Below are 13,194 nucleotides of genomic sequence, written 5' to 3' on the forward strand. Positions count from 1 at the left end.
TTGAAGGCTTTCTTAGTGTCTAAAACTAACTGCTTCTCTGAGCGAGAGGGTAGCTTACAGGAAAATAGGACTCACAAAACCAGAATTCTGCCATTAGGTGAGGAAAAGGATTACCAGGAGAGCCTGAAGCTCACTCCATCTCTTAACGCTGGCCACAGAAGCTCTCTTAACTACAACTTGAGACAGGAACATCCTTCCATGGCTTCAAAACCTGGTTTCATGAGTTACATAGGTTGTGGGCTAAGCGCTTCTTTAGGGGTAGCTCTTCTAAAACTCACAGCTAGACCCCAAGCACAGACAGATGTGTTCTCACAACTACCAGAAACAAGAGAGTTACAGCCCTCCGTCAGATCTCCCAGCTGCAGCAGCAGCAATGTCACAACTGAACTTGTTGTTGGGAGGGCTCCCAACACACGTCAGCACCAAGACTGAGCCTGTGCCCAAGAACCTTCCTATTCTTCTCTAGAGAAGATGCAAAGGACTAAGCATGTGAAATCGGTTCCTTGATATAGGTAAACATGAGTTAACTGGATGAGACAAGGAATGACTCAATTCCCTTTGTTCTTTGCATGAGAACAGCCACCTTGCAACAAACCTTTTCTAGACTTTCTAAACCAACACTGTAACAACATGTATGGCTGCACTGCCCATCTGTCACATCCCTTCAAGAAGAGTCCATGTTACAACCCCCAGTTAATCTCAACTAATGGAAAACCTAGAATTTAGTCTAAAATCTTCTACATCTCCTGACCTATCTCCTTGAATAGGAAGTGCAATGGAGCTTATGAACCCTGACGTTTGCAGCCTAGTTTTGATGCAAGCAATAGCCAGGAGTAACAAACAGGGAGTGACTTAATAAGCAAGAGGGAAGAGCGATCTCTTTTGTGATTGCTAAGGAGGTGTGTTGGCAAATGAATTGCACGTGAACATACATAGGCAGCTATAAAAGTCCACATGACCAACTTTCTTCAAACTTCTTTGCAGATACAAAGTCATATATTGGCAACTGTAAAGTGGACAGTCATATGAAAAAGCCTGCTCTTCTATGAAGCTACAGCTTAGTTTACTTATTTACATGTTCTCCCTCTCCTAATCTGATCTCTACCACCTCCACATGTTATTCTCACCATCTCAAAAACAATTTCTACATCATCTGTTAGCTAGTCTGTTTTACATATAAAAAAAAAAAAAAGGCTAAGCGTTATGAAGTCCTAGACCATTAAAAAAAGTATACATACACAGTGCTGATGGCTCCCTGTAACTTATCAATGCTCCAGACTTTATTATCGTCTGTTGGCATCTGTCATATCTAGTTTCAGTCACTACCTGGCAATAATACCATATCCTCTCTCCATTGAACCCAAACCCTTAGGAGAAGTCCTGATCCCTTTCAAGACATGTCAACAACATGCATTTGAGCCCAGAAGTTAGGCTGACATACACAGAGGCTCAGAACTTGTGACTTTCCATTATAGGTATAGGTATCTTTTTAAATCCCGCAGAAAAGAACTGGTTGGGTATGTCATAAAGTCAATGCCTACACAAAGAGGATAGCAATAGCTAGAGGGAAAGAATGGATCAAAACCATCTCAGTAGTCTAAAATTGGCACATCTGTGTAATGTTTTCAGGCTACCTGAGCAAGAACAGTGCAAGGAAGCCGCACAAAGGACTCCTGAACATTTACTTAAACTACTGAAACTAGATTCACAGATGTTTCTTGTATTGCTAATAAGAGATTCCTACAAAAAGGCTTGTCTGTGTATATAGTTCATATACATCTGTGTGTGTGTGTACACATATATATGTATATACACATAAGGCTCAAGCCCCACAGCTTTATGCCTGCATTTCAAGAGGGTATTAGATTTCCAGACTGAACAGCCTTGCAAAGGTCCATCTGGCACTTCCTGTATAACTTGGGTTTTTTTTCTTTTCAGTCTTATTCAATTAAAATCGAGACTATGTGGATTCAGCTACAAATCAATGTAAAAATGATAAGCAACTTAAGACTCAGTGTACAGCTAAGCCATAAAATAGACTGGGAAAAAATAAATGGTTAAAGCTCCACATGGTCAGCTAAGGCTTTAATTACTGTGTACCACAAACCAATACAATATATGGGGGAATGCAGAGACTAATGCTAGCATTCTCATTTTTGAGAGTAATGTACATTTTCTTCTAAGGCTGACTTTTACATCTGTAAATTCTGAGAAAACCACCCTATGATTCTACTTCACTGGCAGAAGAAAGTCTAACACAAAGTTTTATTTTACTCACATGCTGCACACAAGTAGTTATAAAGCCATGGGCAATATTACGTTTGGTCCTCCTTTGCACTTAATCACTTGCATGAACATGAATTCAAATCATTGCAACTGTTTTAAATACATTAAGTGATACTTCACACATTTTAAAACTATTAGTTGAATAACTAAAAATACTGATTTCCACATCTAGAAGGTGTGCTGTGCACTTTTAATTGACAGACTCCTGAAACCACTAAGATAATTTTGACCAAGAAACAATTTACAGAAATACTGCCCTGAAATGAACCTGAAGTTTTCATTTAAAACACGGATTGGATATACTTCCACTAGATTTTTAAATATATCTAGTTTTCCTTACTCTACCAAATGTAAATAAAACCACTGACAGCAATTGTTGTAAACATATCCAAACAGAAGAAACTATTTAGAAGCAATACTAGAAACACAGAAAAAAATCCCCCAACAGCAGACAGATTTTTTTTTTTAAGATTTAATGTTTTTACATCATCTAGGATGCTAAGGCTCCATGAGCAAGATTAAGTTTTCAATGCAGAATTCAAAAATATCTAATATAACATTTCGCGAACTTAGTAAGAACAAAAAAGTGGCTCAATTTCTGCTCAATTTGATATTTTCATGGAATTATACCAGGAAACTTTAGTAAGTGTGAAGACTCGTATTTATTGTCACCAAGAGGCTTTTATTTCTGCATGACTTCTTTTGTACTGTTTTAGAACAAGGTCTAATCAAACAAACCAGGGTAAAAGCTTCAATCTGATAAAGTTTACCACAACATACACTGAGAGAGTTATAATAACGTGCAGCTTTTCACACAGTTACCAGATCTCATAAGACATTCAGACCATATGTAGTCTCACTAAAAATACCAGAACACAATGAAAAAATCCAACACAGACAAGAAATTAATCATATATCACTACATACATAAGAGGCCAATCTTGCCTAAATTTGTGTTATGAATTAGTGCTACATTTATTAAAGCCACATAACAAGTCAGTGGCAGAGCATCTGAAGCACCTAATCCTATCTACCACATGCTGCATTATCATTAATTTACAATATGAAAAGAACCAAACAAGCATCATACAGTAAATTTATTTAAGTTTAAACTAACTCACAGTGTAGTCCTTTGACAAAGTTAAAAACAACAGTCTATGGCAGAAATATGAAATGAAACTTAAAGTAGTTAGTCTTCAGGAAAAATCTAGCCTCTTCCTTCTCTAGGGAAAGAGTTCTAGAAGGTAATGAGTGAAATGTCAAAACACCAATAGCAATCTATAATTAACTCCATTAAAACAGAGCCATCTTGTTCCTTCTCCATCAAAAAAGTGTGAAACAATATAACTAGAAATCAAGAAAAGATAAGCTTAATATAGAATATTTTGTTAGCTAGAGAAAAATATTAGAAGTCCATTGATTAAATATTCCTATTTTTGTGAAGACAGCACTTGAAACTTTCATCCTTTTTTTAAAACAAAGATTGATAGAAGTTTTACGGGAGGCAGAAATATAAACTTTGTAATTTATCAATTTAGACACATATTTTATACATATAATAGGCCCCTCCAGCTTTCCCCCCACCTACGCAGTCCAGACATGGAACAGCATTTCAATTTCACTTTAAAATTATTATAGTAAATAGCAGTCATGATGACTTACAGTTACACTCTTGGTTGTATGCTTTAGTAATTTAGTATGCTATTTCAAATCAATTGCTTTATTTTACCTATTCCCCTTCGCAGAGACACAATGCACTAAGACACTAATACTGACAAAAAAAATTGGTATTATCAAATAGTACAGACATAAAAGTCAACACATCACAACTGCATGTTTTAATGGGAAATGAAACAATTATTTTGGTAATTAAGACCCTGCGGGGTTATTTTTTTCCTTCTCAATTATGTTATTGTGTAAACACAACATATACATAACAAGCCTTACCAGAGTCGGTCAGCATTAACAGCATCATCGTACATCAAAATATATAGGCAAAACCCACCAACCACCAAGGCGTGGAATGTGGACACTGTCCTGAAAAAGAGATCACAATCACGAGGCGGTAGTGCCATTCACAACCTCCTATACTGCGCTTAAGGGAGCATGTTTCCGAAGACATTCTCAGCTGCATCCAGACACCCCTGTGAAAGACAACCAGCTCTTCCTCATACTACGTCCAAGCACTTATACAACGACAGGTGGGAAAAAAAAAGGCAGAAAGAAGGAATCTGTTAGACTGGAGCAGAGGGTGGGGTACGTTAAATAGAAAGTAGGGTCTTAAAGTAACGGAGATCTACATTTTCCTCCAATTATCCCATGTATTAATATATTCTTAAAGACAATACAGGATCCAGTTCTCCAACAAACACTGTATTGTCCCATTTGCTGGGAAATCTGTATGCATTTCATATTCAGACTGGCCCATGAGTCCTAAAAGTTTCTCCTTTTAGGCACCAAATTAATAGATGACTCATAATAAATCTGCCAAGTCCAGGTTTCAGAAAGAAGGGCATTGAATGAGAAATCCTATCGAGTAAAGCTTCAGAAAGAATTTCTAGAGCACTTGAAGTAGATTCTGGTTTCCAAAGAGAAAACTTGTATAACAAAAGGTTGTAGAGGAGTGCCTGAGGTGTAACAGCTACGGGTTCATGTGAACTAGCAGTTCACAGCTTTATTTTATACTCCTCTTGCCCTACATAAAATCACAGTCATCAGAGCGGCCTTATCCATACTTTGGTACTAAACACTTTCCCCCCCCCCAAAGACGCCCCTCTCAAGCATACAGGCTGCATGCAGACTGCAGATAAATGCTGGATGTTAACGAGCCCATGAAGGGAACTGCCAATTTGCAGAGGCCTGGCAGGTTTGTGCCAGCTCCCGGGCCAGGCCTGCCCGTTCCTGTTCACATGTGGCTTGGAAGGCAGCACAACGCAGCGGGCATGGGTCCAAAACGTGTGGCCTTGTTCCTCTAGCCATGGGTTTAGCACTACTGTAAACTGCATCCCATGCTGTTTAGCTACAGTCTGCTTTCCCACTCTTCAAGCGTGACTAGGAAGAAAAAAAAAAAAAAAATCTACGTGTCAAAACAGCTCTTACCGAATCACCGATACTATTTGAAAGATGAGTACTTTAAAGTTCAATACTGTGTGACAGGAAACACCTTTGCACAGTATTCACAGCATTAAAAATATGACAAAAACATATAGATGCTGTTAGTTATTAGTCTTTGACCATACTGAATACACGTATTGGGAAGTTATTAATATTTTAAATGTGCTTAAGTCACTCTCAGGAGTCTAAACTCTACCACACGATTTCAAGAAAACATCTTCAGTCTTGTGGAAGACTGCAAAGTTGGTTATAATCCCCAGTCTGTTTCCAGAAGTTATATTATTGTCTATTAGCATTAGATTCTGTAACTTTTAATAAAAGAAGTCTCCAGTTACAATTTGTTTAAAGAGCATCATCGTGGTGTTTTCACCAACTTTTTCAACAGTGTTCCAAAAACCAAATGGAGATTAATATAATATGAATAATCAAATGTAACAAGCTGGATGAGAACATTTACTATCACAGCACAGCTGCTTTTTTTTTTTTTAAACAAAGAAAGAAAAATTTAGTTATCAGAATTTTAATTAAACTATTAATTACCGTTAAAAAGTCTACTCTTGCAACAGAATTAACAGAGAGCTAGGAACGTTTCTTCCTTTTTACCTTTTTAAAAACAAAGCATGGCATATATTACTGTTTGAGAAATACTTAGGATTTTTGAACTTTACGAGAGCATAATGCTGAAAGAAGTACAATTTGTCCTAGAATATAGCTCATTAATTTACAATTATAATTTGTCTCAGGAGTGACTTTATCCAAACCTTAGTGTTTAGAATACAAGCTATACACAAGCGCAGCACTTCAAGGAGAAGGGGCTGGGGCGGGGGGGGAAGCAGATTTCCTCCTGAAGTCTGGACTTTGAGGTTCCTCCATAGACGAGAGGACACAAGAAGGGAAATAGTGCAACACTCCACTTTAATATGGAATCTAGGTCAAGCTATCAAGCTCTGCACATTTCCTTGAAATTACTGTCAAAGCTTGCATCCTTTAACTCCTCATTAAACTGCAAAGGAAGAAGTTGCACTGATAAGTTGCATACTTGTTCCTTTATCATTGTATATATATTTTTTTCATAACTGCTTAATAGCAGTACAAACGTGTTACAGAAGAGGTGAAAGGAATTTATGCACAACAACTTAAGGAGTTACGCTACATCTGTGTCGAAGTAGTTTTTAACTCAGCTTCAGCATCTACATGCTAAAGATTCCAGGAGCAATTACTTTATTGCTTCTTAATTCTTGGAAGGTCAGAATGAAAAAATTGACAGTATGAAAAACACAGTCCAGACTTGCAGCTCATATGCTTGATTACAAAACCCTCCGAACTGCAACAATATATTTTCAATGCTACAGCTCATTTCAGGCAGATGCCCTCTTCCAGACCCAGCTGAGCTGATAAAAATGCATAACCATCCTCTGTGCCAGTTTCCTTCAGGACTGCCAACAGAACCATTTGTGCGAGCACTCCCCACACCAGTTCAATATAGGACAAAATAACAACCATCTACTTCTCAATCATTTAGGTTAACCCAACTCATTTTACCAGAGGACAGTAACTTTCTCTACCTGCACAGCTGTCTGCAGAGTACATATGTCCATCTACATTCTCTGAACATACAGGATATTCCCTGGGGTGTCTCTTCGTTTTGGTGAAACACTGGAGTGATGAGGCAGTTTGACAAAACACCGTGTGGGGTTAGCAGAGCTAACAGGCAAGCTTTTCTAGAAATGCAAGCACAGTTCGCCTTTCTTTCACTTCATGCCCTCCTCAGGTGTAACATCAACAACCTGTTAATGAACGATGCTTTGTGTTTCATGCCTTCTGACTCCAAACTGGATACAGCACTGCACCATGACTCATCCGTGTACTGACATCTACATCCTATCATCAGCCCCAAGGGAAAACATGGGGAAAGAAGTAAAAAAAATGACACAGCCTGGGATGCTGCATTAACTTCAGTAGTTAAACACCTTAGCACAAAGTAGCCCAGAAATTACAGAGCAGCTTATTTCCAGCACACTTATGATGTGTAAAACAATTGACATGTTATTATGAAAAGCACTACAACTTAGCATAGTGCTACCAGGCATGGGATAAGTTCTCAGAAAGCCTATTATGCAATTCAAGGGTCACTTGATGTGGCTTAGAGACAAAAGTTCAGCTTCAACATGATTAACAGTTTAATATAGTTTCCCTGTCAGCCTGTATTGTCAATTGTAACACAGAGATAAACCTAAGCTGCACTGATATCTAGAACTGGCATCCTACAGTTGTTCCAGTAGATTGGTAATTATTCAAAGATGGAATGAAATTAAGATGGTGTCTTTAAGAACACTGCAGGTGGACATTTGCCAAATGGCAGAGCAAGACTATTTGAGTTGCTAATGCTGCCTAGAACAATGGAAACAACTTTAAAAGTATCCACCTGATACTGCCTTTGAACAGCACTGAGGAACAATGATATGAGTAATGCATTTTTAGTCCAGCCACACAGTACACATTTTTGAGCTTCAAATTTGAGAAACACCTGGAAAATATTTTAAAGTTGTAATAGGCTACTCAAGCATAAAGTTATACTGTATCAATTCATTTCAACTGGAAAAGCTTGTGTACTATATGTACCCTTTTCAGAGTATATTGCAAATAAAACCTCAGTGATCACCCTGTTTGCAATTACTACCCTGTACTTCTTTTATAGCTTAAAAGAGAGGAAGGCACCCAGGAAATTCACAGGGCTGAACAAGTTTTTAACAGTGCTGTCTGGGGAGACAAGTGTAATACAGGTCGAACTGCCTGAGTGACGAACTGCAGAAACACAAGGGAATGAGGAAGGTTTTCAGATGGAGTTTCCACAACTCCCATCCCGAATGTGTAACCTGTGTCTGTCACAGCTTCCCCCTCCGCTTCTTGTGGTCTCCTTCCCCAGCAACACACAGATGTACTGGTCTGACCTTGTCTCACTCCAATGCTACACTAAAGATTCATCAAATTTCTTAGAAAACCGTAACTTATATACAACAGGTTGTAGTGTAATACAACCAGGAGAAGAGCGAACAATTTACTTTGCACCCAAAAGCATAACCAGATATAAACAAGCATAACCAGATGTAAAGTAGCATTTACATCATAGAATAAGTTGCGATACTTTTGGTTTTCATGTATGTTTGGGGGAAGGGAATTTTGTACCTCTAACAGAAGTGTCACAGGAGAGCCATTTAAAATTAATCCACCTCGGCTTATTAACACTCACCAGTCATCATTTTTCTTTCTTTACTGACTTTCACATTTCAGCATTTGACATTCAGAGTTTGTCAAGTGCCTAGAGCCGTCCCTCTAACCTTTACAGATGTTTAACTAACAACGTTTCCTGCAGCTTTACACATACACACACAGGTGGTTCATTTGTTGACAATTTCAGATAGGTCATTAACTGCTGTTTGTTTTGAACAGTCTACCTGGAATTCCACTCGATCTTCCTTTTTTCGCTGAGATTGTTAAAACCAGGTGTTATTCGTGTTGACACCCAAGAACTTAAAACATGGAACAGGAGCTGAAATACAGTAAAACTGGCAACAGCGATGCCAATAGTCAGGTTGCTGAAGGATGCCATTGTTCATCAGCCTGTGAAGAGAAGCAGAAGGTAATTTCAGTCCATTCTCCATCTAATTATTTTAAGCAGCCACAGAAAGTGTTTTTGAGAGCTAACATCAACAGAAATACTATTCACTAGAAGTTTCATCCTGTTCAACGTTCCTACTTAAGCCTTAATAGTATAAAAGTATCCCCAAACTTTTATACATGAAAGTTGTATTTTGGTTTGGGTTTCGGGTTTTTTTTAACATTTGCATACTATAAATTTTTGTTGTCTAAAGTGGCATGTATTTTATCACACAGAAGGGGCAGGGAGGACTCCTGACCAGTGCACCTGCCACCTCAGAAGCCTCTACTCCTGTCCCAAGAAGCTGCAAAGTTAAAACTCATCTCATTCTTACCAGACCGACTGCTGCCGACAGGATTTTGAAAAGCAGCAGTGAAATCAGATAAGCGTAGTAGAGAGATTTTCAGGTCAGCCTCAGGAAGCAATAGCCTCTCTGCAGCATTATGTTTGTATACTTTACAGACAGCAGTTCTCAGTTTGCACTTCATTCACAGTTGAGGGATCCTCTTCGTGATAGCAAGTAGGCTATTGTATTTGAGATTTTTTTTCCTTCTTTACATGGAAGTCTAAACTTTGCATAGTTTCAGAACACACTGAAAAGCTTCCTATCATCACCGCAAATGCACTTTTCAGATGCTGGATGTTTAGCTATCTCATGAGGCCTAAATAAACAGCTAAACCATTCCAAACAGAAATGTCAGTCTCTAAATGCTTCAATCATTTCTCCTGAGTCGCCAGTATTTTGCAAGACTGAATATTTTCCCAGAAGCCACAAACTTCTGACATACATCTCCAGTTTGATCGTGTTATGAACTGTTCCAGGACTAGCACAAGTTACAAAGTTATAAAAAAAAAAAGGGGGGGGGGGGGGGGGGGGGGAAGAAGCCAAACGGCTTCATTTACAGTATTTAAATTGTTTTTACTGAAGAAAATATCCAAAAATAAAATTAAGACTTAGAGTCTGGCATAATTGGATGTTACTACAACAACCTAGTAGTCAGCAAAAACTGATAAAATTATATATTTGTGTCCACCTTTAGTTCACATGCATTATGGAATGAGGAAACATGCCTTAGATTTTTTTTTTTTTTAAAATTTCATCTGCATTGCAGATGGAAAAAAAATGCACTTGGGGGCAGGGGGAGAAGGAAAAGTCCACCAGTTAAAATAATAAGTTTTTAAAAAATTAAGTACAATATTCTCACTTGGTAGTGTGAATGGTGAATATACTGAAACATGATTTACATTTAAACTCAGAACTTTAACAAAAGGTGTATAACAGACCAGGAATAAAAAATACCTTTCTCTGCAAAGACTTAGAAGCTTACAGTTCAATGATCTCAAAAATTTCTCCCTCCTCTTACAATTCCCACCCCACCCCCCCCCGCCAGGAACTGAAGAGTAAAAAAAGAAAGTGAATTATCTGAAAACTTTATTTGACTAGTACCCATAGTAAAAGCTACAACTATATAAGCAGAATGCAAGACCAGTAAGAGCAGACTTGCCGAGTGAAACCTGCATCTATTATCACATGGATTTCAAGTGTTTACTTCAGACCAGCTTTAATTCTGTACTAGGGACACCGCACTTGTCAGATTGCATTTGATCTGCTCTTCAGGCCTATCTTCCTGCTCAGCTTAACACGAAAGGAATCCAGCTTGCATGCTCCAAGACAGCTGTGCCACACAAACCAAAGGGCAGTAGGTGGGCATGATCAGAAGATTCAGTTCCCAAGTGCATTTTTACTCCAAACCAAATTGCAACAAACTCTGGTTCACTCCAGTTGTTTATCTGATGGCCTGTTCTAGTTCAGCAGCATACTGGTCTTGCACACTTTTTAATGTCCGTTTATTAAAACTTCCAACTTCAAACACTATCCTGAATATCCAGTATTCTCTCAAGTACTTCTTGGTTAGTAGGCAAATGGAGAAGTATGTGGAGAAAAGTGTAAGAAGATACAAATCAAATTTTATGTACTTTTTACAGCTTAAAGTACTAGAGACAATGGGTATTAAGCTTGGTTTTCTAAAACTTTCCCATTTGAAGTAATGAAACAACCAATTCAGTTTTATATCTTCCAGTTTAAACCCACTGATAAGCACTGTACAGGGTCCATTCCAGATTCTACTCCCAGGGCCAAAACTTCATTATTACATCATCTCATTTGTAGTAAGCAAGTCCTCTCTTGGACCACGTAAGGAAAAAAAATAATAAAATCTTAGATGCTTTAATTCCTAAAGCAAAGCAAGCCAAAATGCATGTTGAAGACAATTCTCTTCAGAAAAACAGCAAAATCACTGAACATCAATCACACCTACTTCATCCTTTTGACTAAAATATAGCAATTCTCATGATGCTACCAATTTTATTCATCTGCAATGACTATACTAATACCTCTGAGTTTCAAAGACACTGACATAATCTCTTGGACAAAAGAAAACCATATTTTGTTTTGTTTCCTTAGTATCAGAAGATTTTATTAGATAAGTAACATTTCAGCGTGTGACAGGTGTTCATTTTAGCACAGGAGATTATGGAATCAAACAAAAAACCTCCCATGCAAAAAATGCATTGGAAGAGCTCATCTTTCTTCTAAGGAGCCTGTACAGGGAATTCGTTTTAAGAAAAAGTACTTGCATGAAAAGTGTGCGATCTGACTTTCAGAAGCATTATGTACCTCTCTCAGGAGTTTTAGCATCAAGTGTAGAACAGTGATGCCTACGAAGGTGAGAGGTATGATGGCAGCAGAGCTGAAACTAGTCACCCAGCCTCTCTGGTTGGTCTCACAGATACTCCTAGGAGTTTTGCAAGACTGATTTCAGAAGGTGATTTCATATATGTTTATCAAGACGCTGTTTAATACATTAACTACCAAGTCCAGGAATAATTTTATGTTTTACTTAGACAAATCAAGTGCTGCATTTTAATTCAATTCAAGGACCAGGTGTAAACAGCATTTCACATGAGATGGAAGAACAGTTCACCTATGAACATTTTCTTGCATCTCTTAAGTTTTCAACCATATCCTGTTTCACATGAAAATTAACTGTTGTTTACAGGTTGGTTTTTTTATTTAAAAGAAAAATAATTTATGTTGTTGAACCAAAGCTTTTCACTTAAAAGAAAAATAATAAGCTTCTGATTACATACAATTTCTTTGCCCTCAGGACTATGGCCAAAGTTAGTAAGTCAAAGGTGGCTTCAACTACACTGTTTTTTCTGCCCCGGTATCTTCTTATAGCCGGCCAGCAAAGCCTGATCAAGATACAGAAGTTCATGGATTATATATGAGCAGACACTTTATCACCCAAACTGCATAGTCATTGATTACCATTCAGTCAGCTGATACCACTTCTGAGTTAGTGGAAGGCTGGGTGGGGAGATAGTACTTTTTTTCCTGAATTACAAAGTAGTTCTTTTATCAAAACCCTACCTCCAGCTTGGCTCTTCACAGTTACTTTTTTAGCAGTGGTCTCTTCCTAGCTTACCCAAAAACTACTGTCTTAGCCATTCAGTTAAGACAGTAGTTACTAATGATCAGAACTTCACTCTTGCAGCTTTTCAGTGCAGTCTTTAGGTAAATAAGTATCAACAAACACTTGAAACTAACAATCTTCAGCTAGGTATTGCTTACACATGTCTAATGCTGTATCAGGTTACTCTGTTGACCCCAGTATTTTTGAAAAAGCTAACAACACAGCTTATCAATCACACTCAGCAAGAGCGGAAAGTACGCTCTTTTCATGTGCTATTGCCATGCTGTGGTTTTCCTGCAATTCTGTCCTACTAGAAATTTAGAAGAAAAAACCCAACAACATTAAGACTCAACATTCATTCACCCCCAACGCGATACCCTTAAGAACTTCTCACAGAAACAAGTCAGCACTTAGTGAAAGAGGATAAAGGAATGGAAGAGTTACCAAGCGCTGTACCATCAATGGCATTTAGCATTTCTCTTCTCCTCATTTCACTGTTTCCACAGCAATTTTTACATCATAAAAATAGGAAACGCAACTGTATCACCACAAGACTCAGCGAAGAGGCCCAGGGGAAGGCATAAGGCCTGCAGCCCTTGCTTTCTTTAAGGCTGGATTTCAAGATGAGTGGGATCAATTTCCAAACAAGATTACACCTAA

General features: G+C 38.1%; 1 protein-coding gene across 4 annotated transcripts in view; it reads right to left on the reverse strand.

Moving 5' to 3' along the window:
• The window catches only part of TLCD4 (TLC domain containing 4), a 45,813-nt gene that overhangs the window by 15,508 nt on the left and 17,111 nt on the right, over positions 1-13,194 (reverse strand). For all 4 annotated transcript variants that reach the window (XM_027786498.2, XM_055814837.1, XM_055814839.1 and 1 more), the window contains exons 2-3: positions 8,856-9,021; positions 4,234-4,323 (exon numbers count right to left, since the gene is read on the reverse strand). In XM_027786498.2, the coding sequence (XP_027642299.1) occupies positions 4,234-4,323; positions 8,856-9,010 (245 nt within the window). In that variant the 5' untranslated portion in view covers positions 9,011-9,021. The remainder of the gene's footprint in view (positions 1-4,233; positions 4,324-8,855; positions 9,022-13,194) is intronic.

The sequence above is a fragment of the Falco peregrinus genome, chromosome 10, assembly GCF_023634155.1.
Source record: "Falco peregrinus isolate bFalPer1 chromosome 10, bFalPer1.pri, whole genome shotgun sequence".
NCBI lineage: Eukaryota > Metazoa > Chordata > Aves > Falconiformes > Falconidae > Falco > Falco peregrinus.